The sequence below is a fragment of the Symphodus melops genome, assembly GCF_947650265.1.
Source record: "Symphodus melops genome assembly, chromosome: 5".
Lineage (NCBI taxonomy): Eukaryota > Metazoa > Chordata > Actinopteri > Labriformes > Labridae > Symphodus > Symphodus melops.
The window spans coordinates 2,591,617-2,619,425 of NC_136695.1; the positions used below are offsets into that span (position 1 = coordinate 2,591,617).

The following is a 27,809-nucleotide window of genomic DNA, read 5'->3' on the forward strand; positions in this document are numbered from 1 at the left end:
AAACATGGAGAAGCAGCCTTCAGCTTCTATGCTCTGTATATCTGGAACAGAGTCAGAACCAAACATGGAGAAGCAGCCTTCAGCTTCTATGCTCCGTATATCTGGAACAGAGTCAGAACTAAACATGGAGAAGCAGCATTCAGCTTCTATGCTGTGTATATCTGGAACAGAGTCAGAACCAAACATGGAGAAGCAGCCTTCAGCTTCTATGCTCCGTATATCTGGAACAGAGTCAGAACTAAACATGGAGAAGCAGCCTTCAGCTTCTATGCTCCGTATATCTGGAACAGAGTCAGAACTAAACATGGAGAAGCAGCCTTCAGCTTCTATGCTCCGTATATCTGGAGCAAACTCACAGAAAACTGCAGGTCTCTCAACTCTTTTAAATCCATGTTGCCAGCTGTTTTTATATTCTTACTTAATTTATTTTTATTTGAATTATTTTTACTTCAACATATTTAAAGTTTTAAAGTTTTACAGACTGCCATGATGTTATGAAATCTCAGAAAGAAGGGAAAGGTGTTTGTTTTAAGCAGAGCAGCACATTTTTTAATTTTGATTTTCCGACTGTCCAGCAGGTCCGTGAAGGCGTCGCTGCCATGTTGTTGTTTTACTGTGGGATCATCTGAGCAGCTCGGCGGTGTGTTAAGACTTTCAACTGCTCTCCGAGGAGGAAAACTACAACTTTACTGACTTTATCTGGACTAACACAGAGCTTCAAGTCGCTGCTCAGCTTTTCGGACAGCGAGAGGAGCCGTCGGGTTGGTAGTTTGAGTTTGTCTCTGATTTGTTTAAAGTTGGTCCTGTTGCTCCGCAGGCTGCTGCTGCTGCTGCTACTTTTTCCCATTCATGCTAACACTCGCTAACAGCTCGACTGATCTGCACTGAAACTGCTCTGAGACTTCCCGAAAGTCCCAAACTGGAAACATAAAACAGCTGGATGAACGCAGAGAAAACCACAGGCGGGATTATTTGTGTTTGCATTGTGACAAACGAGGAGGTGTTTATGTTGGGAAGCTAACTTCTGTGCTAGCATGCTAACTTCTACCACAGACTTTCAGATACAACTTTTAATACTATTTAAGGAAACTTTAAATGCATTAAAAAAATTAAAAGTTCATGAATATGAAAAGGATTTAGACTCAGGGATACTTCACGTCCCTGTCACGTGATTGCACTTCAATCCTGTGGGATAAAGTCATTGTGGTTACTTTATTTTTGGCAGCCACATCTTTCTGTAACTTTAGATTTACAGCAAACTTTCAATTTTTAAAAAAAATATTTTTGTGCGACATGAGGTTTTAAAATATTTACACACTCTTTGGATACCATTTTTGAAACTTTAAAAAGTAAATCTCTTATAAGTCCAGGGGCGTGTCCAGACTTCTTGAGTCGGGGGGCCGACTGGCTTACACAGGGGGCGGGGCGCTCACGTGACAGCCTGCTAATGTGACAGCCTGCTAATGTGACAGCCTGCTAATATGAGAACTCGCTAACGTCACAGCCTACTAACGTGGCAGCCTGCTAACGTGACAGTCTGCTAACGTGACAGCCTGCTAATATGACAACTCGCTAACGTCACAGCCTACTAACGTCACAGCCTACTAACGTCACAGCCTACTAACGTGGCAGCCTGCTAACGTGACAGCCTGCTAACGTGACAGCCTGCTAACGTGACAGTCTGCTAACGTGACAGCCTGCTAACGTGACAGTCTGCTAACGTGACAGTCTGCTAACGTGGCAGCCTGCTAACGTGACAGCCTGCTAACGTGACAGGCTGCTAACGTGACAGTCTGCTAACGTGACAGGCTGCTAACGTGACAGGCTGCTAACGTGACAGTCTGCTAACGTGACAGTCTGCTAACGTGATAGGCTGCTAACGTGACATTCCGCTAACGTGACAGTCTGCTAACGTGACATTCCGCTAACGTGACAGCCTGCTAACGTGATATTCCGCTAACGTGACAGGCTGCTAACGTGATATTCTGCTAACGTGACAGTCTGCTAACGTGACAACCTGCTAACTTGACAGCCCGCTAACGTGACAGCTTGTTTGCGTTTGTGAAGGGACACGTGTAAAACCATGTTTACAAACGCTTATCTTATCTTATCTTTAGTTGACCATTTTCTCATCCTTATTTTACACGACGCTGAAACTGAAACGTCCCCACGCGACTGATTTGAAAGACAGATGTGTTTCCTCATATCAATGCAGAGTGTTAGCGTACTTCACACATATTGGTCTTGGTCTTGGTCTTAATACCAGACTGAAGACCACTTGTTGAAGGTCCTGGTCTCGTCTAGGAATCAAAGTATTTTTACTCGCCCTTGTCTCGGTCAGTGTTCTGATTCCAGAACTTATATAAAGCCCGCCAAAACTTCCACTAATTTTCCACGTCATCACCGAAGAAGAGAAACACCTCTCTCTAAGAGAACAATCCACTTTTTTTGTGGATGTCTGTGTGTCAGGTATCGGTAGATCTGTCCGAGGTGTGCAGTGGAAGTGAATGCGTCGGCCTTCCTCTGGTGAATCTTTTTCCACCACAAAAAGGGGAAGTTTGCTTCGTCTTGGCAGTCGGGTCTGCTGACGGGTTTCTCTGAGTAGTCGGTGTTGTGTTCATTCCAGTCTGGTCGTTTTAAGAGTATTATCCATTTGTATCCAATTAACCCCCTTCTTAGTCTGAGGAAGGAATTCCTCACCCTTTGGACGTCTGTTTTTAGACTTCTCGTCACGCTAAAACACGTCCTATGTTTGTTTCTTGTTTTATCTTCTCAGCTGTGACAGGTTGAGGTTACTTGTTTGTTTTGCCAGTGATTTGTTGTCGCTGTGGCTCCATTATAAATATCACGGTGTTTCGACTGCTGTATAATGTTGGTTAAAACTGACCGGGGTAATTGTCCTTGTTAATTGTTCTTCTGACTCTTTTTTTAAGAAAGACCACAACATGCAGAACATTTCCCTCAGGAAGCTGACAAGGATACCGTCTTAGGTTTCTTATGTTGGTGCAATCAGCCGTCCAAAACACTGAAACATTACAATTAAAAAAAAGTTACAACAGAACAAAAAGCAGCAAATCTTTAAAATCTCTGTAGCAGGAAACACAAGTAGTTTTATTTAAAATATGGGATTCTTTTATTTTCACTTCACAGCTGCAAAAAATAAATATCCAACGTTTTATAAAGATGTCTTCACACATGCATCGCTAACACACACACACACACACACACACACACACACACACACACACCCTGGTCAGATGATGAATGACAGCGTCTGAAGTGGGGAATAAAAAAGGATGAATTTCCTGGATGTGTGTGGTTCAGCGTTAAAGCGAACACCTCAGTAGGAAGAAGGAAGGTTCAAAGGAAGTGAGATAAGACTGTGGTTGAAAATGTGTTTTCGTCGATGGATCGTGTTTCCAAGAGTTCAGGGAGGCGATTATGTTGTGTCCAACATTAATTATACGTGTGAGAAACTGCAGCTCTCAGACAGACACTCAAACTGCTCCTAATTGGAGTTTATGCAAAAAGTCGTTGATGAAACGTCTTCTCAGCTGTAACCCTGAACAGGTCTGAGAGGCTCTTCCACAGGATACACGCCACATTTGTTCCTGAACGTTTGACCTCTTCTGTAATGAGGCCGTCGAGACTGAAATGGCGCTCTGCTCTAAAAGGTGAAGGATTGGATCTTGATCATAGCCTGTATAGAAACAGAGGATGCAGCCTCTTTAGTTTTAAAAGTGAAACTGATGAGACAATGAGTCAAATTCTCAGTGACCCCTCCGGAGACATTTTTATGATCCCAATCGCCTGTTTCAAGTCGTCTTAGTGATGATGTCATGATGTCGATTTTGTTGTTAATGGTCACTTTGAGAATCAAAAAGAGGAATATTATTTTACTTTTGATTGACGAGTCGTCACTAAAACTGAAGAAATAACAGTCTCATAATGAATGAATTGTCAAACGTGCATTTGTCTCGGTGCTTTTAATTTGTAAATCTCCCCGCATTTGTCTCGGTGCTTTTAATTTGTAAATCTCCCCGTATTTGTCTTGGTGCTTTTAATTTGTAAATCTCCCCGTATTTGTCTCGGTGCTTTTAATTTGTAAACCTCCCCGTATTTGTCTCGGTGCTTTTAATTTGTAAACCTCCCCGCATTTGTCTAAGGATTTATGAGACTCATCTAGTGCGACTCCGATCTTCGTCTGCAGCCAATCAGATGTCTCACTCCTTTACAGCCAATCAGATGAATGCCTCTCCACGAGGGGTTCCTGCAGCTACCCACATTAATAATAATAATAATAAATGACTGATTGTTTCAGCACCTGAATGTTCTGAACCTTAAAAGTCCGATTGGTTTTCAGGTGACCCAACAAAGTGCAGGAACACAAAGTGTTTCAGTGTTGATGTCGTAACGTTAATAAGAACATATTGGTAAAATGAGTTCATGTCATGTGGACTGAGTGAGGCTACACTTATACTTTTCAAATAATTCATTTTATAAACTTTGAGATGAAAATGTTGTTTTTTTAAATTTAATCGTTCGACAAACGTTAAGATTATATCAGAGTCGATTTATTGGCACAAAACTAAAGTGGGCGGGAGTATTGGACAAAATAGCTGATTTTGAAATGGGACCCCTCTTTCAGAACCGCTGACCTCGTGAGTGGTTTGGTAAGAAGGCTCAGATGTTATGAAGGATGAATGAAGGATGCTGGGAAACCTGCTGATTAATTAATAATTAACCCTTTAACAGCAGGAACATGTGGTTTCTAAAGGGCCCTGTGCCCCACAGCTGGTCTTTAAAGGACTCTCTAGTCCACTGAGGCTGAAAAGTTTAAGGCTTCATTTCTCTGTGATGTTTATCCATCAGCTACATGTAAGTAAAGACTAAACCTAAAGTTACCCAGGAGAAGAAACCTCGAGTGCCTAATCTGGTGTTTTAAGCTGCTGGAGGAGACAAAGAGTTTCCTTTTCGTCATGTCTCAGCGTGGTTAAACTCGTTCTGCCGGCGTCCAGGAGGGCGTGGCTCGGAGACATTACTTACAGGTATGCCTTCCAGCTCACCTGCTTTCACTCTGCAAGCACAGGATTTCTGCTGTGTAATCCAACACCCGGCACGTAATCCAGCACGTCTGTGTGTATAAATGGATGCAGATTAGCATAAGAAGAGTGGGTCACTTCCTCGGTGCTGCAACAACGGGTGAACTAAACGGGGAGCGTGGGATTGCGTGCTCTAAAGGAGGCGTGTTAGCATCGTGTTTGAACTTCAGCTGCTCAGTTTTGAAGGTGTTATAATCTGCACGCGGTTGGTTTTGCGGTCAGGCGGAGAAGACGAGCGATCGGAGCGCAGAAGCCAGACGTGACCGTCCACCGGCGGCAGCTCGAGCGAGCGCACCAAGCTGAACTCACAGGTGATGACTTTTATTCTTCTGTGGATCTTTAAACGCTTCCTTCTGGATTAGGAAGGCGTCCGTGTGACTGCTGCAGCTTGAGGTGCCTCGTATGTGCGAGACATTGTGATGTTTTGAGGCTTTATCATTTTTTTATGCAACTTCCAAAAAAACGTGCTACCTCACCTGCCAAAAAAAACCATGGTAGGATTTGTGTTAATAGTCGGGGTCGCGATATCGCAGCTTCCTGAAGGAGCTTTTTTTATTGGTCTGAATTTATATTGCATCATTTCACACTGAAACATTGACTTCATGTTGGCTCTTTTCCAGACACACACAGTAAAACAATAATACTGCATAATATGAGAGAGCATCAGCATCACAGGTTCATATCAGGAAACTTGTGACGATTGAAGAGTGATGCTTGTGTGTAGTTTGCAGCCTGTTGAAGGTAGTTTGTAGACGATAGTGTTGTGGTGACATATCTGAGACTGAGACGAGATTTAAGTTTATAATCGCAGGATCTGTAAGAGAGGAGGAGAAAAAAACTTTAACTCCCAATCAAACTAGTTGAGAATGAAGAAGAAGAAGCTGCAGGACGAACGGTTTGATGTTACAGACTGGTTTGTTGCTGCTTCGTGTGCAGTGACACTGCAGAGTGCAGAGATTCAATGGCTTTGATTTGAATCTCGTCATTGACATCGTGCAGTTTGATGCCTTGAAGATGATTTTGATGTTTAGACTGTTTTAAGTTTGCGTCGATGCCTCAGAATATCTGGGAGACGTGAGCGGCAGTGAAGTAACGAGATGAAATAAAGGCAGCAGAGAGAACAGTCTACTTTCAACATCCACAACTTCTCATTTCCATATCTGGACACATTTTGGCAAAGCATTACTCAACTCACTCACATCTCACTTCTCTATTTCTCATGTGGCCTCAGCAGATGTTACACTCCTCTCTGTTGTGAACGCCGAGACAGAACGAGGACTCAGAAGTTCTGTCAGAGTTCACTGACACTGTTGCACACGTTCACACCTTGATGCTGCCCTGTACAATCCACACGTGCACTGACTGACATTTGCAATCCAGTATTTTTGATCTCAGCTGCTCAGTGTTAAAGTAAAGGCTTACCTGCGTTGGATTGTGACGACTAAAGCTGAGTTTATATCGACGCCGTGCACTCGGCGCGACGCCGTCGTTGAGCATTCCTAGTTCTGCGCCGAGGGAACGCGTTGCTCTGCATTTCACCGCCTAGCCGCTAGGGGGCAGTGGCGACGAATTTGCAGAGGTGGTTTGTCCGACAACTAAACCAATCGAGGCTGAAGACGGGTGAATTTAATACACTCGTTAGCTCACTGAGGAACCTGGATGAAAAAATGCACTTTCGCTACTTTCAAATGTCAACGGGCCGATATTATTCGCCGTATACAGCCTTTTAATATTTCTGTGGTGACCGGAAAAGTAGCTGCCGGAAATGACGTTCTGAGTGGACCAATCACAGTCCACGCCGACCGCGTAGCTACAGCGTCAGCGCGACGCAGAAGTATAAACTAGTCTTAAAGCTCTGTTACTAATCTCCACCGTCAGAAAGAGTTCAGACTTTCATATTGATTCAGTAACAGCGTAGCATTGCTTTTCTTCTTAACGTTTTCTTAACGTTTCTTCATCAACAGACTCAGGAACACGTTGCTCTTTTCCTCCACGCTGAACAAATGAAGGTATCATCAGTATGGCAACAAATGACGATGTTCTGTTTTTGTACTTCAGGGATGGGTCTGATGTGAAAACAGTCAAGTCTGCATTGTTGTGCAGCTGTCATGTAAAAATAAATCCTTCGTAGAAACTACAAACGAAAGTGGTCCTGAAGGACTGCCTTGAGACACACCACACACACACACACACACACACACACACACACACACACACACACTTCCCTACGATCTTGTCTTGCTTTTTTTGTTTTGAAGATATTTTCAGAGCCGTAACATTTCATCTCAACCAACAGGGAGTGATGATTAAATAAATCAAGAAGCAGATAAAGGAAGTTAGATAACAAGAGTAACACAACAGGAAACCCATCATACTTAAATGAGTCTGACGCTCCGTCTGTAATGTGATGAAAGTCTTTTATCTTATATGTAAATAATGATTTGCTAACCACATCTGGCCCCCCAAAGCTAACCACACCTGCCCCCCAACGCTAACCATATCCGGCCCCCCAACGCTAACCACACCTAGCCCCAAAAGCTAACCACACCTGGCCCCAAAAGCTAACCACACCTGGCCCCAAAAGCTAACCACACCTGGCCCCAAAAGCTAACCACACCTAGCCCCCAAAGCTAACCATACCTGGCCCCAAAAGCTAACCGCACCTAGCCCCCAAAGCTAACCACACCTGCCCCCCCAAAGCTAACCACACCCTGCCCCCCAAAGCTAACCACACCTGGCCCCCCAAAGCTAACCACACCTAGCCCCCAAAGCTAACCACATCTGGCCCCCCAAAGCTAACCACATCTGGCCCCCAGTTTAATCAGGAATTTAATAGTAATGATTTAAAAAATGACGGCCCTTGTATCCAAAATCGCTTTGAATCTGGAGACACTCGCAGAAACACAGAAGCTGAAACAGAAAACCGGTAGTTGGCATCCATCAGAGAAGTTCCCAGTCATGAAACTGAGAACTGGTCGGCGTCAAGTATCTGGACTGGAGCTATCAGAAATGTTGATCCAGGGTTAGGGTTGATTTTAAGGCTCACTTGTATTCTTCTAATTCTCATATTAAAAATAAGAATAGTTAAGTGCTGTGTAAATAACTCTTAAATTGAGTCATGGTATTAACGTGCACGCTCATGCTGCTTATTGGTCTGTGAATTTAGATTCAGATTCAGTCATTTGAAGGCGACCCTGCAGGATTCTGTGAGAACAAATAAATAGATCTTAAAGAAATTACAAAACAAACATTGAAAGTTTTTATTAAAGGCGTTTATATTCTTTAGCTTTAGCGTCTTTACGGTCGCCTTAAGGAATGAATTTTTTAATCTTAGATAAATTTGTGTGTTCGGGAGGCGGACAGATTTTCAGCTGAAGGGATTTTAAATGTGTTTTTTTGGGGGGGGGATCATGCAGAAGTAGGAAATGTACAACGGGAGCCAAGAACAGCGTCACAGCGTTGTGCTACCTGTTGGTTTTACAGGCGTTGCTAAAGCTCAAAGGTCAGCAGGATGAGGGGAAACAGACGGAGGCCTGTTCACAGCACATTCCTCCCAAGCTCCCTCCTGTCGCTCCCGTTTTTAACAACAGTCCACGGCGAGCTACAAGCTGTGACTCCTCACTTTCTGAGTGTCTGTTTTCAGACTAATGAGCGGCAGAAATCTGCACCTGCCGCCCGCTGAGCTTCAGTTTCTACAGCTCACAGAGTCTCAGGATGTTGGGTCTCTCAGGTGACTCATTTAGAAGGCTGCTAACAGACCAGATGACATGATTCAAGCTGCTGCCCGTCGCTCTACACCTGCTGTCCAAACTTTTATTCAAAGTTGATATGTAATTTTTTTAATATTTATATTTTAAATAATATTGTAAGGAACTTTTTGTTTTTTGACCTCTTCAAAAATAATATAAACACACAACTAACTAATTACAGTGAGAAACTGTTTGGTTCTAATTTAATTTTTAAAATAGAGGAAACCTTTCATAAAAAGACTTGATACTTTTTTTAAATCTGTTTTTAACAGAATCAAATCTGTAACTTTTTATTTGTTTATTAAATGGTTAAACAGTCCGCTTGTTGAAATATGACTAATAGTCAAAGCTGTTAACAGAAAGAAAAAAACAAACATTGTTCTGAACATTTAGTAGTTTATGAACGTCTTTCAGCCGTCGCTAACATTAAAAATAACTAAACATTCATCTGAATGAGACAAAATCTTCTGATTCTTTGACTGAAGTTGGGCCGCAAAAAAAAAAAATCTCTTCAACGGCCGCAAATGGCCCCCGGGCTGCATTTTGCCCCCCCCCCCCTGTTCTGCACGGTTCTGTGTGTGTAGAACCTGAGGGGTCACCTGGAGTCCGGCTCTGTTTAAAGGGGGGCGTGTGGTTTTGTTTGGAGTGGCCAAGTGAGAGAGTCGTTTCACTGACACCAACACATCAGGGTGCTAAATAATAACTCTGTGTGTGTGTGTGTGTGTGTGTGTGTGTGTGTGTGTGTGTGTGTGTGTGTGTGTGTGTGTGTGTGTGTGTGTGTGTGTGTGTGTGTGTGTGTGTGTGTGTGTGTGTGTGTGTGTGTGTGTGTGTGTGTGTGTCTCTGTGGTTTCCGTGGCTTGGTGAAGGCGATGGTGTGAAAAAGGTTAGAGACAGGGTGGACCTTTGAATGCTTCGAGTGCAGGCGTCACGTCGCTTCCTGAAACGGCCCGCCGCGTGGTTAAACTAAACTCTTCTTCTCCTCAGTTATGTTGCGCTCGCACACTGAGGGGCGGGGTCAGACGCAGACAGACAGGCGGGAGGATTTTAGCGGAGGCGAGGGCTTCTTAAACGGACGGGGAAAGCAGGCAGCACCTAAACTCTTTTGAACAGAAATAAGTGAGTGAGTCGTCGGCTGTCGGCCGCTTGTGGATTCAACGCTGTGACATTCAGCGTGGTTGATTTTTCTCACTGGAGGTCATTTATCAGAGACGAGGGAGCTTTCAGTGGAAACAGAGGTGTGTTATCTTAGCTCTCCCGTCGTCACGGCAGCGGGGGAGCTGTGCGCTATCTGATCAATAGTGACGAGTCATTCTGCGTCTGCGAGTTTGAACTTGACGTGAATCAGTCATTGTGATTTCGCGGCCTCCTGCGCCGTGTATGTGTTTGAACCTGCAGAGAGAGGAGAGCGATTAAAAACCGCTCCCTCCCTGCTCAGAGGGAGGACACGAGGGAGTCCAGAACCCTGAGCCAGGTCTGCAGGATCCAGCTTCCCCAGCATCGACCCAAACCTGAAGCACAACGACTGAATGATGTGGCTTCTTAACCCTGAAACACACACACACACACACACACACACACACACACACACACACACACACACACACACACACACACACACACACACACAGAGTGAAGCTTTCATGCAGCAATGAGTTAAAAAAAAAAGAGTTCGGCCCTGACCAGCTGAGTCTCGGTCGACATAAAAAATGTTCAGAGTTTAAATCGCTTCTCAAGTCTCATCAAATATTCTGTCCCATGTTTCTACATTCAGAGTGAAGAAGAAGACGTGGGGGGGGGGGGGGGGTCATGTCTTACACACTCCAACTTTAAAAATAGGCCACATGGAACAATTTTCTTATTTACAAAAGATAAAAACTGTAAATCAGAACAGATTCTGCTGCAGCTCCTGAATGAGCTGTGCTGGTCGAAGACACCCGAGTGTCTCGCTCCTTTCTGGTTCCTCATTAAAAAAGAAGCTTTAGATGAACTGATGAGGCCGTGTCGACGCGATGACCACGTGGCTCTCCTTCAGACCTCGATGGTGGAAAAGCAAACCGACTCTCAGACGGTCACGATGAAGGTCAGATCGTTCATTCTTTCAAATTTAAAGTCCGACAAAAAAAAGAAGAGAAAAAGCGAGCAAGCCTCTTTTGGCAGACACCGTTTCTCACGCAGAGTTTGTGATCAATAACAATAAATATAGATGAGTAAACATTGCAGATGGACTGGAAGGTAAATGTTTTAGCTCCTCCTTTTCTGGGTCAGAAAAGTTCATTTCCTCAGTCTAAACTTCCTGTTTTCCATGCTGGAGGGGAAACCTGAGACCTGCCTGCGATGATCAGTTATTGATCAGTTATTGATCAGTTTGAAAGACGGTTTACTGACTGACTGAGGCTGGAGCATCACTTCTACTCACGGCTTCCCAAAGTTAAAAGTTAATTTTAGCTCTGCTGCTCAAAGTCAAACTCGCGCTGATGTCGGCGTGTGACCTGAACAGAGAGTTTTGTTTGGCGGCGGTGTCGCGGCGCCGCGGAGCGTTCGAGGACAAGCGACTGTGCGGGACATTTCAAGTTTGTCGGAGCTGAAATGAAAGTGTTTGTTGTGCGACGTGATGGATGCAGCGCTGCTTCTAACTTTAGATTCTGCTCCTGAACGGTCTGGATTAGTTTGGACCAGGGGGTTTAACCCCCGAGCTGCTGGAGAGAGAAATAAAGGAGCATGTCTCCTCCCTGAGTGGATTAACTTCTCTTTATACACGAGTGATAACAGAGCGCCGTTATCCCGACCTGCTGCCGTGTCTGCGTGCAGGATTACAGCAGCAGCGTGATGAGCACAGATAACAGGATTGGAGGTTAATCTCGTTAAAGGTGATGGAAAGGAAAACTGAACCGATGTTCCCGCCGCTTAAATAACCCCGAATGGTATTTTGAGAAGCAGATTATGGACGTCAGGCAGCGGACTATATCGGAGCAGACGCCGCCGTGTTGCCCAATCGGTCCTGGCGAGCGGATCAGCAGGTGACTGTGTCAGTGCACTTTGGTCACTCGCTGTCCAGATGACGGCGTCTGACTGACTCTGCTGTAAAAACAATCATTAACTCTCCTCCGTCAGACGAGCACGTTCACGGAGAGGAGAAAGTGACGCAGAGAGAAATCTTCAGGCCGCGTCCAGACGTAAGCTTGTTTTATTTTAAACCCGCCTACGCACGCCATGAAAATCACACGGTGGTCATGAGCACGCCAAGTCAACAAGGAAGGCATTTCCTTGTTGCTGCATTGACCTTTTCTTTGTCAAAGTCGTCCACCAATCCGAAGCCCGACCCGTGCTGGCGGTGTGTGTGTGTGTGTGTGTGTGTGTGTGTGTGTGTGTGTGTGTGTGTGTGTGTGTGTGTGTGTGTGTGTGTGTGTGTGTGTGTGTGTGTGTGTGTGTGTGTGTGTGTGTGTGTGTGTGTGTGTGTGTGTGTGTGTAAAAAGGCCAGTTAGCCACGTTAGCACGGGCGCTAGTTTGTTAGCGCCAACACCATCGTGCTCCACATTAAATGTCTCGGTGTTGTTGAGGGATGGCGCCCGGAGCATTCAACATCGCCGCTCCTCGTCTGATTGGGGGAAAAATAACAATCAACCAGCTGTTGTCATGGAGACGGGACGCTGTGTTTCCCTCCTGGTCTGGAGGTTTGTTTTGGAGCTTTGGTGCTTTTTGATGCCGTCGATCTTTGATATAACAGCGGCGGTACGGCGGCGTTGTTGTTTTTAAGTGTTTAAAGGAAAGTCAGTTTCATTTTAGAAAAACTGAGAATGACACGGACGGTTTCCATGACACCTTCAGGGATCCGATTGTCCTCTGCAGGAACCACGGGAAGTGTTTTCTCATCCCGTCCCATTAAAAAAAAACCAACAAACAAAAGAGACGTGAAGAAGAAATAACAGACGACGTTTGTCCGCTCAGCTTCACGGAGACGTCGACGGTCCATGTTCTGCCTGTGGGGGGCGCTATAGAGTAGACAGAACTTCAAATACGACAGCAACAAAAAACAAAAAAACAACATGTCCGCTCAAAATGAGATAATTTCTTCGGGGCTCAGCAGAGAAGATCACAAACACAAAGTTTCAGAAACCAGAAAGTTTCAGAATTTGTTTTCTATTTTAAAGTTTTGGCTCTTTTTTTTTGGTATCCATTAAGAAGCTTCAGTGTTTAGCCAGCTCTTCATCAGTCTGTAGATTTCCATTTTTCAAAAGCGTCTCCAATCTAGATCCGAGCTCGAACCTGATACATCCATAAGAAGGTTTTATGACGCTCTGATGTGGTCGAACTGAACGCTCAGCAGAAGAGAGGAGCAATGACAATGGCTCGTCCTCGACAGCATCTGCCCTCACATTCCCCCCCGCCGGATAAATGGCTGTCCTTGTTTTTTTTTTTGTTCACGGCTGCTGTTCACAGCCCACAGGAACGCTCTTTCTCTCTTCACTCCCCGTCTTTGTCATCGTCACTCACTCTCTCCCTTCAGCGTCTGACTCATCGCTTCCCTTCCTCTCGGGGGAGGGGGGGGGGGCTGCTGGAGGTTTAAATGCAGGTCACGTAGAAGAGACGGAAAACTTCAACTTCTTCTTTCTGTTTTAAAGTCAAAGAAGTTTCACGAGACGACTTTCACAGATTTTTTTTCTTCCTGCAAGTGCAACATGAAGCTTCCTGATTGGCCCGTCTGTCTGGTTTTTCTCCGGGTTAAAGACCCGGCTCAGGGTCTCTGCTAATTAAATTAATGAGGGGCATTAGCGGCTTTATTCGTGTAGGGAAGTGTTCAGACTTGACGAGACCTTCGCCATGGCAACTGCACTGTGACAAATGATGGGAAAGAAGCGAGCAAGCTTTAACTCGTGTGTCTGCAAACCAGCCAACGAGTGTTTCCAACGTCTTTCTTTAACCGACTGTTCGACCTGTTAACGATCAATTATCAGCTCTGATGCTCATTTATGTGTTTATTGAGAAGCGACTGGAAACATTCATCCTTTAAACACAAACACCAATAAAACTACGCTGGTTGGAGGCCCCCTAAATTGATTTTTGCCTCGGGCCCCGAGAAACTCAAGAATCGCCGCTAAGCAAGGTCAGACTCAAGGTTCAAGGTTCAAGTTCAAGGTTGTTTATTTGACAAATAAACATCATTCCCGTAGTGTCCTAAGAGTCTTCCTCCTTTAGACTGATGATTCTTCTTCATTTTATCGACTTCATTGACAAACCTCTCACGCATCGTTCAGCAGAGTTGGCGTGCCGTCAGATGGGGGCCCCCTGAGGGAGGTTTCCTACTGTCGTTGCATAAAATGGACATTTTGGGGCCCTGCTTTTGTTTAAGTCTGTCGGCACCTCGGGGACCCCCCTTCCAGGTCTGGGGCCCCCATACAGTGACTTACCTTACCGCCTGTAAAGACGTGAACGTCTCCGTGATCGGGGGCCGAGTCGCCTCGCTGTCATGCGGGTGCTAGCTCGTTGTTTCATGACATAAACGCCAGAAGTGACCAGAATAAGTCGTTTCACTTCAGCTGCTCTCGTTTCCATATTTGAAATCTTGTCTTTGTGACGACCACAGTTTTCCACCACTGATCTGTTTCAGCAGAGCGTTCAACAACTTCCAGATGAGCTCGTCGTTCTCGTCCTCACCGCTGAATCTTCCCCACACGCTAACTTCTTCTTCTTCTTCTTCTTCTTCTTCTTCTTCTTCTTCTTCTTCTTCTTCTTCTTCTCCTTCTCCTTCTCCTTCATCTTCTTCTTCTTCTTCTTCTTCTTCTCCTTCTCCTTCATCTTCTTCTTCTTCTTCTTCTTCTTCTTCTCCTTCTCCTTCTCCTTCATCTTCTTCTTCTTCTTCTTCTTCTTCTCCTTCTCCTTCATCTTCTTCTTCTTCTCCTTCTCCTTCTCCTTCATCTTCTTCTTCTTCTTCTTCTTCTTCTTCTCCTTCTCCTTCTCCTTCATCTTCTTCTTCTTCTTCTTCTTCTTCTCCTTCTTCTTCTTCTTCTTCTTCTCCTTCTCCTTCATCTTCTTCTTCTTCTTCTTCTCCTTCTCCTTCTCCTTCATCTTCTTCTTCTTCTTCTTCTTCTTCTTCTTCTCCTTCTCCTTCTCCTTCATCTTCTTCTTCTTCTTCTTCTCCTTCTCCTTCTCCTTCATCTTCTCCTTCTCCTTCTCCTCCTCCTCCTCCTCCTCCTCCTCGAGATCTTTTGTTTGTTTTTTGTCCTGCAGGAGTTTTATTAACTGAATGAAAGTTTAACATTCTTTATTCTTAACATCAAACAGTCTTTCTAAAGTCGTTGGTTCTTTCTCAGCTCAGTTAAACACTGATTGGATTTTTTTTTTCTTGCTCTGAACATGAAGAACCAACAAACTGTCTGACGTTGCGTTTTGACCCGAACCTGCAAAGTTCCCTCCTCTGATGAGCACCGGTCGACCCGCCTCGCCTCGCCTCCTGTTTTTTTTTTATTTCTCTGTCAGCTTGAGGTCCGCAGATCTCTCCTGATGACGCATTCCACAGGCGTTCCTGCTGTTGCCATGGTGACGATGGACGCTTTCTGTCACTAGGATCAGCTCCTCTGCTCTCGCCCTGCGAGTGTGTGCGGTCACGCGACACAACATTTCCCACATTCCTGAAACGTGTCTGACCAGTCAGGAGCGGCTGGTCGAGCATTCGTGCACGCCGATTGGCTAATGGCGTGCACGTTGGGCCTCAAACCGTAACGTACGCTCGGCTTTAAGACAATCAGATATGTGAGCTTCCTGTTTGACCTTTGACCTCCTGCAGGGCGTGTGGTCGTGACACGTTCTTCATGATGGTTCTGTGTTTGTGGAGCTGCTCCTCGTGTAAGCTGAGCGAGAGGACGGATCACATCATGAATTAATCACCGAGCTGATCTCAAGTCACGGCGGTGTCTGTAACCACGCCGGCCTTCAGAATGACCACGTCCAGCGGAGCGTTAGAGAGCCGACCCGGGGATGGAGATCACGCTCTCCTGTGATTCAACATAAAGGTCCGCCCCCCCACGTACGGGCAGCCGGGTTTGAGTCTGACCTGTGGCGCCTGTCCTGCACGCCGTTCTCCACTTTCTCTCTCTCTCTCTCTCGCCCTCGCTCTCTGATTCCATGATCACTGTCAGCCTGACGTTACCTAAGCGTCGTCTCTAGCAGGATTAATCTGACGCCGCTTTTTTTTGTTTTTTTTCTGAGCGCCACCGTCTCTCGTTCGTAGCAACAGACGGCCGCCCGCTTAAAAAACAAAAAAAAAAAACAGCGTTTTATTTATTTATTTATTCTATGAGCACTCGCATTTTTTCGCTCAGTCGGCGCTCAAGTGGAAAATCGTTGAACTTTTCACGGAGGCGATGTCGACGCTGACGGCGTGTGTGATATTCCCCGCAGCTCGTGTCCCGTACCGGCATGTGAGCGAGGAAATAAACAATCTTAAATTAAATAAAAATAGTCAAAAGTAACTGAGTACTATGGGTCACACATGTTGTAGACAGACTGTTGTCATGGAGACGGGAAGGACGTGTCTTAAATGGAAGATTTCCTGCTCCTCGCTCGCTTTCTGGAGGACGGAGGCGTTTCTGAGACGTCTGTGAAGTAAAAACAGCCGCTTCCTCCTCCTGTCGTGTTTTCACTCTCTCTCTCTCTCTCTCTCTCTCTCTCTCGCTCGCTCGCCCCGCTCCGTCTCGCTTTGATTACTGGCTTTGGAGCCTCCGGCCTGTATTTATGCCGCTCTCGCTCTCAGTGCCGTCATCTGTCAGCTGATGGGGGGAGCTGGTTGGCTGGTTTCCTCGGAGTTGGGCAGCGAGTCGACATGTCAGCGGCCCCCTCTCTCGCTCGCTCGCTCTCTCTCTCTCTCTCTCTCACTCTCTCTGGGTCATTAGTGTGCAGGTCCAGGCTGCTCCGGACTCTGCTGGTTAATTAGCATGGCGTCCAGCTCTGTGGAGAGAAACCGAGCGTGCAGGAACGCCGACACGACGTCCACAGTCTGAAGTTTGTTCCACCCACAGACACAAACTCACAGCTCAAGTTTTTCCTCCTTTGAGCTGTTGTTCAAGTCTCGAGTTCAGACTGCAGTACCCTTTTTAAACACTAGAGGTCAGAGTTACAGACTGCTCCTTTAAAACAGTAAACGCTGCGTCTCTTCAGGATTGTTGGAAAAAGCATTTTCAGTTTTGCTGTTTCGACTCGTTTTTTAAATTCACTGAGACTTGTTGGGTTTTTTTGTTTGTGAGTCGGCGTCACAGATCGGAGCTTCCGGGTTTGATCTCGCATCCCGCCGCCTCGATGATAAACTCCAGAAAACTCTCATGAAGGAGAATTCACGGAGGTGGAAAATCTGGGCTGCAGAAAGCGAGCTCATGTGAATGTCTTCAGTCTTCAAGCTTGTTGTCACGCATGTGAGCTTCTCTCCGAGGTCGCAGCCCGAACCCGACCCTCGAGGTTGGCCATGCAGAGCCAGCGCTCATCCATCTCTAACATCACTGACCTTTGACCTCCCGCGTGTAGCCGTGAGAGAAACCTGCAGCGCTGCGCTCCCTCTCTGCTGCTGAAGGAGAGAAACCTCGCAGTGTTTCAGAACCGCTTTTATTATAACAGATTTAGATCTTATAACGTCCAATCACACAAATCCCTCAAACGCAACAACAAACAAACTTTTTAACATTTTCACTTTTGATTTTATCCAGAACTTTCAAATATCCACAAGACAGAGAAGTGAGTAGATTTCTGATCACAGCAGGAAATGTTCAGGCTCGACAGCATGTTCAATCCCTGCACACGTGCAAAATCCTGCAGTCCCTGAAGTGTCCACTAGAGGCAGCAGAAACACTCTCAGCTCTCTAACGGGGGGACAGAGCGGGTTTTTAACCTCGCTGCATCGTCACATCCGTCTGATGTTTCCGTGACGGCGTTTTGATGAAAGGCAGAAACACATTTGATCTTTCTGATGATGATGATGATGATGAAGAACTCGTGTTCTCACTGCAGAACATGAACGACTCAATGAACATGTGACCGAGATCAGACGACCCGTCAGCAGATCGATGCGTGACTTTAATCCCCCCGGTTAAATCACCGCGTGTGGCGTGCAGCGAGACGGAAAGTGAGAAACTACGAGTGTTAAGAGCGACTCTGTGAGTGAGCGCCACGTGGAACGGCGTGATTTATTTCTCACCCAATAAGGTGCCAGTTGGCCCAGTTGGACCAGTTGGCCCAGTTTGGAGGCTCACTGGGAGAAATGTGTTTTAATGTTTGATGGTTAACGGACCTCTCTTCCTTCTCCTGCAGGTGAGGTGAAGATGGTCGACCGGCTTGCCAACAGCGAGGCCAACTCCAAGCGGATTGCGGTGGTGGAGGGTTGCTTCGGCGCCGCCGGGCAGCCGTTGGCCATCCCGGGCCGCGTCCTGATCGGCGAGGGCGTCCTCACCAAACTGTGCCGGAAGAAGCCCAAGGCTCGCCAGTTCTTCCTCTTCAACGACATCCTGGTGTACGGCAACATCGTGATCCAGAAGAAGAAGTACAACAAGCAGCACATCATCCCGCTGGAGAGCGTCACCATCGACACGGTGCCGGACGAGGGCGACCTGCGCAACGGCTGGCTCATCAAGACGCCCACCAAGTCCTTCGCCGTGTACGCCGCCACCGCCACAGAGAAGTCCGAGTGGATGAACCACATCGGGAAGTGTGTCGGGGACTTGCTGCTGAAGAGCGGGAAGGCCCCGACGGGTGAGCACGCCGCCGTCTGGGTGCCCGACTCCGAGGCGACGGTGTGCATGCGCTGCCAGAAGGTGAAGTTCACGCCGGTCAGCCGCCGCCATCACTGCAGGAAGTGCGGCTTCGTGGTGTGCGGGCCGTGCTCGGAGAAGAAGTTCCTCCTGCCCAGCCAGTCGTCCAAACCGGTCCGAGTCTGCGAGTTCTGCTTCGTGCAGCTGACGTCGGGAAGCCTCTCCATCCGCTCGGACTCCATCGGCCGCTCGAAGTTCAACAGCAACATGTCGGACGACGACGACGAAGATGACAGCAGCGACTGAGAGGCGCCGCCGCCGCGCTCCTCCTGACGTCTCGTCCACGCGTCCAGGAGGATCGACTTTCTCTCCTCTCACGCGATCGGCCGGTCCCCGCCTCCGAGGATTCACTCCCTCAAGTCTCAAACCAAAATGTTTTTTTACGGTCTCTTTATTTTCTGGATTAACCACGTGACCTGCGGGGACTCCAGGAAGTAGTCCGGCCCGTCTCTGACAGAGGCGTCACTACAGAACGCCGCGGTGCTAACGAGAAGCATCGCGTCCCCTTTGACCTCTCTCTTCATTTTTTTTTAATCAGCCCCGACTTTTTAATGACCGTCGACCGCACGTGATGACTGCTCGCCGTTTCTGCAGGGAGAAGCACATGACCTTTGACCCCTCCGTCCCTCAGGTTTGACACCACGAGAGGCTTATTTTGTAACACGCCCATTTTTGTAAATCTTCACGTCGAGCTCAGACCCTTTTTTTTTTAAATAACAGAAATGTAGACGTCACGCTAAACCCTTAGCTTTTCTAGCTAACTTAATAACAACAGATGCTTCTGACAAATCAGCTGGTCTCCCAGTGAGTGTGTGTTTTTTTTTTTTTTTTTTAAATCTCAAACCGCCTCACTGAGAGACCTGAAACTAACGCGACCTTCAGCCTGTGATGTCACATCGTGCCTTGTAGAAATGCAGCTCAGCGTGCAAAAAAACCAGAAACTTCCCGACAGGTTGAGCTTGAAACACATTAGACAGGAGCGACGTGTGTGTGTGTGTGTGTGTGTGTGTGTGTGTGTGTGTGTGGTTGATTTAGGAGTTATTAAAAAGCACACGTGAAGCTGCTCAAAGGTTTTTGTTTTACGTCCTGGTTCTACTTCCTGCTTTCAGACTCGAGCTCAGGATGACGGGGGGAAGGGGGAGGGGCTTAATAGAGCGCTTAAAACCATGGCAACAACAGTACAGAAGTCGTAACGTCGTGTTCGAGCAGCTTGTGAGCGATAAAGGTGAAGCAGCTGAATTTTTCCCCCTGTTTTTTTTTCTTTTTTCCCCTCTGTCGCTCACGTAGACGTGGAGGAAGGAGGCGGGGCCTGTGCACGCCACCCACACTCGCCGTCTCAATCCACAGAGCCGGTTAGCTTATTCTACAAAGAGGAGAGAGAGAGTGGAGCACCGCGAGTGATTACAAATACAAAGCCCCACACTACAGTTTGTCCACCTTCAAAATAAAAGCCCCACACTTCAGTTTGTAAACCTTCAAAATAAAAGCCCCACACTTCAGTTTGTAAACCTTCAAAATAAAAGCCCCACACTTCAGTTTGTCTGCTTTCCAAATAAAAGCCCCACACTTCAGTTTGTCCACCTTCAAAATAAAAGCCCCACACTTTAATTTGTAAACCTTCAAAATAAAAGCCCCACACTTCAGTTTGTAAACCTTCAAAATAAAAGCCCCACACTTCAGTTTGTCCACCTTCAAAATAAAAGCCCCACACTTCAGTTTGTAAACCTTCAAAATAAAAGCCCCACACTTCAGTTTGTCCACCTTCAAAATAAAAGCCCCACACTTCAGTTTGTAAACCTTCAAAATAAAAGCCCCACACTTCAGTTTGTAAACCTTCAAAATAAAAGCCCCACACTTCAGTTTGTCCGCTTTCCAAATAAAAGCCCCACACTTCAGTTTGTCCACCTTCAAAATAAAAGCCCCACACTTCAGTTTGTAAACCTTCAAAATAAAAGCCCCACACTTCAGTTTGTCTGCTTTCCAAATAAAAGCCCCACACTTCAGTTTGTCCACCTTCAAAATAAAAGCCCCACACTTTAATTTGTAAACCTTCAAAATAAAAGCCCCACACTTCAGTTTGTAAACCTTCAAAATAAAAGCCCCACACTTCAGTTTGTCCACCTTCAAAATAAAAGCCCCACACTTCAGTTTGTAAACCTTCAAAATAAAAGCCCCACACTTCAGTTTGTCCACCTTCAAAATAAAAGCCCCACACTTCAGTTTGTAAACCTTCAAAATAAAAGCCCCACACTTCAGTTTGTAAACCTTCAAAATAAAAGCCCCACACTTCAGTTTGTCCGCTTTCCAAATAAAAGCCCCACACTTCAGTTTGTCCACCTTCAAAATAAAAGCACCAGATATATCATATTTAACATATTTAAGGGATTCAGCGTGCGATCGTGCTCCATGCGGCGTGTAACACTACGCGTGTGCTTCCCCTCCTCGTCTGACTCTCCTGAGAAACAAACTGCTGCTGAAGCTCCGCCCCTCTTTCCCTCACCGCTGCTTCGGGTTCAAACATGACTGAAGATCAGGTGAAGAAACCTGTTCCCCAAACTGAGTTTACAAAGATGAAGCCGGACAAACAGAGGGAGGCTGCAGGTTCACTTTCTGTCGACACAGATTTATTCTTCACTTTTTAAAAAGAGGAAGTTTTTTATTTTTACAAAAAAAGATGCAGAAAGTACGTTTTTACTTTTGGATTTAGACGTAAAGCAAAGATGTAAATAAAATAATGTAACGCTTTGCAAAGAGTTGAACCATCTGTTAGAAGAAGTCTGACTCTTCACACTGTCGGGGAATGATTCAGTGATAATCCGGAGCGCTCCTCCCTCACTCGCTGACAGAACAGGAAGTCAGCACGTCGTCTTCCTGTCAGCGTCCCTGAGCTGCTCTGAAGTCAGAGGGTAACACCGGGTCACTAAACAAACGCACCCCTCCTTCTTGTTTCTCCTCTGGACGCTCAGGTCATGTGACAGGTGTGTGACTGGAATCATGTGATCAGACTCCTGAGCAGGAAGTGAAACGGCCGCTCTCTGAGCTACCTGCTGCCGCCGAGCTTCAAAGGTCACGAACACAAATGTTCCTGTGGTCAGTTTCTCTTCCTGATGACTCCTCCGAAGAGTTTCACTCCTTTTTTTAGACGCCTGACGTCCTTCACCGTCCTCCTGTGTGTGACTCACCTCTCCACCTTTTATGGGCAGAAACTCCCTCCTTTAAGGGCCCCTGTTGAGTCCTGGTCTTCATCCTGGTCTTCATCCTGGTCTACCTGATGGGGTCCAGTTCAAAGGGCTTCACACACCAGCAGCAGCAGCATCTGTGGTGTCTTTAAAGGGGAAGAGGAAGTAACCATGTAGTTAAAGGGGGGGGTGTAGTCATTCCTGAGCGTAGAGATGGAGGACAGACTGAACTCTTCCTCTGATTGGTTAATAATGTCTGTTTGTTTCTTCTTCTTCTACTCGCCGTGTGCTGAACCCAGGTCCCTCAGGAGTGTTCAGCTCGTTGGATGAATCGTTTTTTTGGTCCTCGTCAGGACTCTTACTTCACCGTTTAGTTTTTAGTCTCCGTCTCCGGGTTTGCCTCGCTCTTAGATCTCTTCAGGTACGCGATGCCGTTTGTACGAAACTCTTCACCTGGACGTGAAAGTCCTGATTATTAAAACGCCTCCACACCGAGATCGAAGCGCTCAAAGCGAGAAGTCGCGGCTGCGTCCAAAAGCTCCACCACGTGTGTATCTACGTTTTAAGCATTAATTATGTTTTTTTTTTGGTGTGTGTGTACTAAGACGCGGTCACCGCGGTAACCGTGGTTACCTGCGCCCCGTCCTAACTGACACTCTGAGCGGCCGAGCCGGGAGCAGAAAGGGATTCTCTTCTTTTCGTTTTCTTTGATTTCGTGTTTGTTGCTGCAGAACTGAGGTGATTGGACGGTTTAACATGTTGATGATCACTAACCAGCTGTCCTTTACGCTCGCCGAGGCCGCCCGCCCGCCCGCCTGCACGCACGCACGCCCACGCTGACCCGGGAGGAGACACAGGAGCACGGCGTCGGGGGGCCTCAGGTGTGCTGTGGATTGCACTTAGAGCTGGCACGTTGACGTCGTCCACGGCAACCACGTCAGATGATTTTAAAAACGATGATTCTGCGTCTTTTTATTCAGTTGATTTTTGTACATTTGTACAGATGTGTTCGGGCTTTTAGTTTATGTTGTACAGTTCTGAAATGACGGTGTTTTTCACTCTCCTCCTCCTCCTCCTCTTCCTCCTCCTCCTCTTCCTCCTCCTCCTCCTCCTCCTCTTCCTCCTCTTCCTCCTCCTCCTCCTCCTGTCAGTGTCTGCAGCTCCACACTTGATGCATCAGTGAGAAACGTCTCCTCACTGTGCCTCAGTAAAGTCCAGTGATCAGTCATGAGAGCGGCGTCGCCCTGATCTCTGTGGTTTAACTGGAAACAGAGAAAATCCTCCTTTTATTGGAATATTAAATAATATGCTCGACAATGAAACATGTAAACAAGATAAGGTTGGAGGATATCAGATTCCTGTTTTGGTACCATGGCAACGAGATGTCAGTCAGATGCAGCTTAATGTGTGAAACATCACGCTCAGAGTGAACTCTGACTTTTCATTCACCTCGTTTTCTATGTGGCTCATTTTTCAACATTTCTTCAGCAACCAGGCGAGTCGAAGTTCTTCACACGAGACATCACGAGCCATCAATCACTCGTAGCCCCGCCCCCCTGAAGCACGCCTCACGAGAGACCGGCGCCGCTCTGCAGCTTCAGAAGAAGAAAACAAAATGGCACACATAAAGTGTTGCACTTTTTTTCTTCTTCTTAAAAAGAGACGAGTTTGAGTGAAAAAATAAACTTTTTCTGCAGCTGGAAAAAAAAGGCGGTTCTGCTCTGGAGAAAGATTCCTAAACGTCACTTTAGTCAAAACCGTAGATGCTCAGGGCGCCGTTCGTCTAGCGGTTAAGTCACCGACCCCGTGTGCAGACTGCAGCCCTCCATGGCAGCGGCCGTAGGTTCGAATCCGACCTCTGCCCTTTGCTGCACGCCCCCCCCCCTCTCTCTCTCCCCCCTCTCTCTCTCTCTCTCTCTCTTTATGCTGTCCTACTTGATGAACACTTTTTGTTTTTTAAACAAAGTTGCAGATCCTGAGATCTGAGGAGACGAGACGTCCTGAGTCTGAAAACATGATCGAGTGTTTTTTGTTTTGTTTAATTTTCTGTGTTGCTTCATGTTGTTGTTTTTGTTCTTAGTTCTTTTATTTTGGTTGTTCTAATTATTTTTTAAAAGGGCTAAATCAATCAGAATGTAACCCAGCATATCCCGTGTTCATGACTAAACCTCTGAGAAACCTTTACGTGTCTGTCGTCTATAAATGTGTCGCTTAAAGATAGAAGGCTGTCTTCTGTTTTTATTCTTCTTTTCTGGGTCTTTAAATGTCTCCAAACTCCAGACAAGAGATGAGACACACACACACACACACACACACACACACACACACACACACACACACACACACACACACACACACACACACACACACACACACACACACACACGGAGCTGCTCACAGCATGTTCTCTTGAGCCAGTGCCTTGCTCAAGGGGACGTCAGCAGTGTTCAGGAAGTGAATTGGCAACCTCTCCAGCAACCAGACCTGAGGTGATTAATGCTGGTGCTCAAGGGCGACATCTACTGGATCAAAAAGTCACACATTAAATCAAATAAAATAATAATGCTTTCACTTGCTGATTATTGAATTTTAAAGTCAAATATTTTCCTGTGATGATATGTGGTACACTTTCATGACAGAGTTTTAGGACCACATGAACAGGATAATAAGACTTTAGTAATAACATTAAGAAAATCAAATTGTTGTATGAAAAGATAAAATTTTGACTATCATATTTTACAACAAAGCTTTTATTTTTAATCTTTAATATTTGTCTGTTTGCCTTCCTATTGTCTGATGTGAATCCATCTTTTATAAAAGTATAAAAAGAACAATCAGCTATTTTATTTTTAACTCTTTAATTTGGCCCAAATACTCAATACTCCAACATTTACACTGACCAGTGTTTAAATTTACGAGGCGCACTTGAAGGCATCACTACAGGCAGCTAGTTGTATTTCCTTCCGCTACCTGAAGGTGGCACTGCAGGACACATCATCGACTGTAAATACAATAAATACACATGGAAGAAGCACAAGTAACAATTATTAAATAAATAAACACCGAAGAAGAAGACGGCTGGTCCGTTGGCGGGAAACAACCATTTAAACATTTATGAAAACAGACCACAGCTACCAAAACGCAAAAGCTAGAGAGGATTTAGTAATACAAATATTAAAAATAAAAATAAAAAGTTTCGTTAAATTACTTTAAGCATAAATAGATGATGCTAAACTAATGCTAAGCTAGCTGTGCCTGTGTGCATACCTGAACTCACCTGGCTAACAGTTAGCCTAACAGCTACACACACCTGTCTGGGTGGTAAAACATGATGAGAGTCTGGTAGGTTGTGTTTCCTCGGGCCAACATGAAGAATAAACAATCTGATCATGTTAACACATCATACAAACTTCATGCCAAGTACATCTACTGATGAACAACAGTGAGGCATTTTAACATTAATGCACCTTTTATGAAACAATAGCAGGGATGTAATGAGACCATGCAACACAACCAAACATCTACTTGACAATGAAATGAAGCCATTTGAGTCATTTTGTAAATATTAAAGGCAGGGTTGATAATTTCCTCCTGATTCACTTTTTTTTAAGGTTTTGTGTTTAAATTGTCTTTAGGTCCTGACAGAAATTAATAACTCATTAATAACACAAAGAAAATCTGTCACCTGTAGCAGATGTAATCCAATATTAACGAACAGACCGGTTTGTTTGTTTTTTTGTTGGAGGCTGTAAACATGTTAATGTCTGCTGTAAAAACAGGCTTTTTGAATTTGATGTGCTTCTGCAGTCAGCCTTAAGCTTTTTTTGCTTTGTTTTTTTTGGTTCATTTTTTCAACAGTGAATTTTGCCAGCAGCAAATCGTGATCAGAGGACCTGAGACATCTGATGAGAGTTTAAGGCCACAGAAGTTCTGCCCGGTGAGAGGCTACGAACAAGCGCGTTTCTCCAAAAGACTTCCTGTTGCTGTTCGGTTTTAGGAGGCGATGTTACCTAAAATAACTTATATTTGCTTATTATGAAAGATTTTCTTCTTCTTCTTTGGCGTCAGTTCTCAGCGCTGCCCTATTATTCAAACACGGTGAGCGACAGGCAATCAAAGCGGCCGTCAGTCACCTGAAAATTGAGGATAATAGCTGTAATCATGTGGTAATTGTAAAGGGGCATAAATCCCTTTAAAATAACACCTGATGATGATCTGGGCCACACATCGACCGCAGCCGGAGATTATCCTGACGATCATTTATCGTTTTTTTTTTTTTAACCAGTTTACATGAAAACGCTTTTACCCGACGTCACTGCTGGTCATTTATCCTCCATCAGTCTTTGCACACAGGCAGGTTTATTTTCAGACAGTAGGTCGAGTCGGAGGCTGTGGGGAATGACTCCCTTTGCGAGATTAAAAAAAGTATAAATAATTATTATATTTCCTGTCCCGCGTAGATGAGAATTAAAGCTACTTTCACACTTGCAGAAAAGTCCTGAAAAACTGATATTTGACGTGTTTCACTCAGACTTCACCAACTCAAGTGAAATGCTTTTTACCTGGTGAATAAATATGGTAATATCAGTGAGTAAAGCCTGATATGTAATAAATACTTCCCTGTGATGGATTGTCGCACAGCAGGTGAAGATTCAGGGTTTATTTTTAACAGGAAGTGAACGCCTCCTGTCCGTCTACAAACAGATCTCTTATTTAAACGCAGCTCAGTGATGTGATGTGAAACGTTTCTGTAATGAGTTTAATGAGACCTTAAATAAAAGCTGTCAGTCAGTCCGCCTGCCGCCTGCTGATCGTGGACGTCACATTTCACTCTGCAGAATAATTGTGAGATTATTCATCCTGAACGTCTGTGCGGTCATTAAGGTCGTGAGAGGGTTCAGACTCGCAGCTCGCCGCTCTGTCGCTCGATTTAATAACTATGTTTGTGTGCTTTCAAGAAACCTTTCAGGCTCCGTTCTTTGCACAGTTTAATATTTTAAATTAGTTTCACATTTCACACCCTGACAGCCGCGAGAAAAGAGAGACACAGAAAAAACAACCTTACATAAAAACTGAGGGCGTGTGTTTCTATGAGCGCGCCCGCTCGCCCTCGCTGCTCTGCGTTCACATTATTAATGTCGTTCTGTATCCGAGTACTCTGGTAAACGGTCCCATACAGTCAGATGGCGGCATGCATGAAGTGTGTTTGCAAATCTGTCAAAAAAATCAGGGGAAAAAAAAAAGAAGTAACCATGGCAACCACTCACAGCCTGAGTCCATCCTGCTCAATGTGGATGAGTACTGAGTACTGCAGGTCAGTGCTCACAACGATCACAAGAACCCGACTTTGGGCTCAAGTGTACTCGGATCTGGGCCGCCTGAACTCAAGACGCCGTGGCGTGGTTTGGTGGTCTCACTGTGTCCGGCGACGTAGAATCAGGGCGCTCTCACACCAGGCAAAGCCAGCAGGGGGCGCTGGCCTGCACTCACACCGCTCCAGGACTTTAAGGTGAAGCGTGATTGGGCACGGTACAGATAGCCTCGTGTGAGCGCACCCTCACTCCCATGATTCCCCGCCAGCCTCAAAGTCATGTTTGGTTATTGTTTGGAGTTACGCCCCCTGGTGGAGGAGTTGTCACACTCGGCTTTTAAATAATTGTTTTTTTGAAGAGGAGAGCGTGAGAGGTCAGAACGTGGCCAGGTGGTCACGTCGGCTCTTCGTGCCCTCCAGGTGTCTCTGAGTGATCATATCTCATTATTGACAGTTCAGAGTCTGAAGAAGCTGAATGTTTTATTTTTGTTGAAGCGAGGAGACGACACAGAGAGCGAGATCACTGAAGAGTGGAGAGGTTCTTTTTGTTTCTCAGGATATTTACTCAGCTTTGAGTGAGAAATAAAACAGTTTATTATTTAGAGATTATGGTTTTCAGGGAGAGAGTCTAATGATACGCTTAAGTGGCGCGACAGACAGAGAGAGAGAGAAGGCAGCAA

General features: G+C 45.7%; 2 protein-coding genes across 3 annotated transcripts; one reads left to right on the top strand and one right to left on the bottom strand.

Moving 5' to 3' along the window:
* Positions 1 to 575: 575 nt before the first annotated feature.
* On the top strand, positions 576 to 23,998 carry plekhf2 (pleckstrin homology domain containing, family F (with FYVE domain) member 2). 2 transcript variants are annotated; one of them, XM_079343505.1, is made up of 3 exons: positions 655 to 765; positions 5,325 to 5,413; positions 18,143 to 23,998. In XM_079343505.1, exon 3 carries the CDS (start codon positions 18,154 to 18,156, stop codon positions 18,883 to 18,885), a length of 732 nt encoding a protein of 243 aa, XP_079199631.1. In that variant the 5' UTR covers positions 655 to 765; positions 5,325 to 5,413; positions 18,143 to 18,153; the 3' UTR covers positions 18,886 to 23,998. The 2 variants fall into 2 exon arrangements, with proteins under 2 accessions (XP_079199630.1, XP_079199631.1); XM_079343504.1 differs by lacking the exon at positions 5,325 to 5,413 and having other exon boundaries at positions 576 to 765.
* LOC306823267 (uncharacterized protein) lies at positions 20,062 to 27,410 on the bottom strand (the record flags this gene model as incomplete). Its single annotated transcript, XM_079342722.1, has 3 exons — positions 20,062 to 20,220; positions 20,293 to 21,060; positions 27,270 to 27,410. 3 exons carry the CDS (start codon positions 27,408 to 27,410, stop codon positions 20,062 to 20,064), a joined length of 1,068 nt encoding a protein of 355 aa, XP_079198848.1.
* Between the last annotated feature and the right edge of the window lie 399 nt (positions 27,411 to 27,809).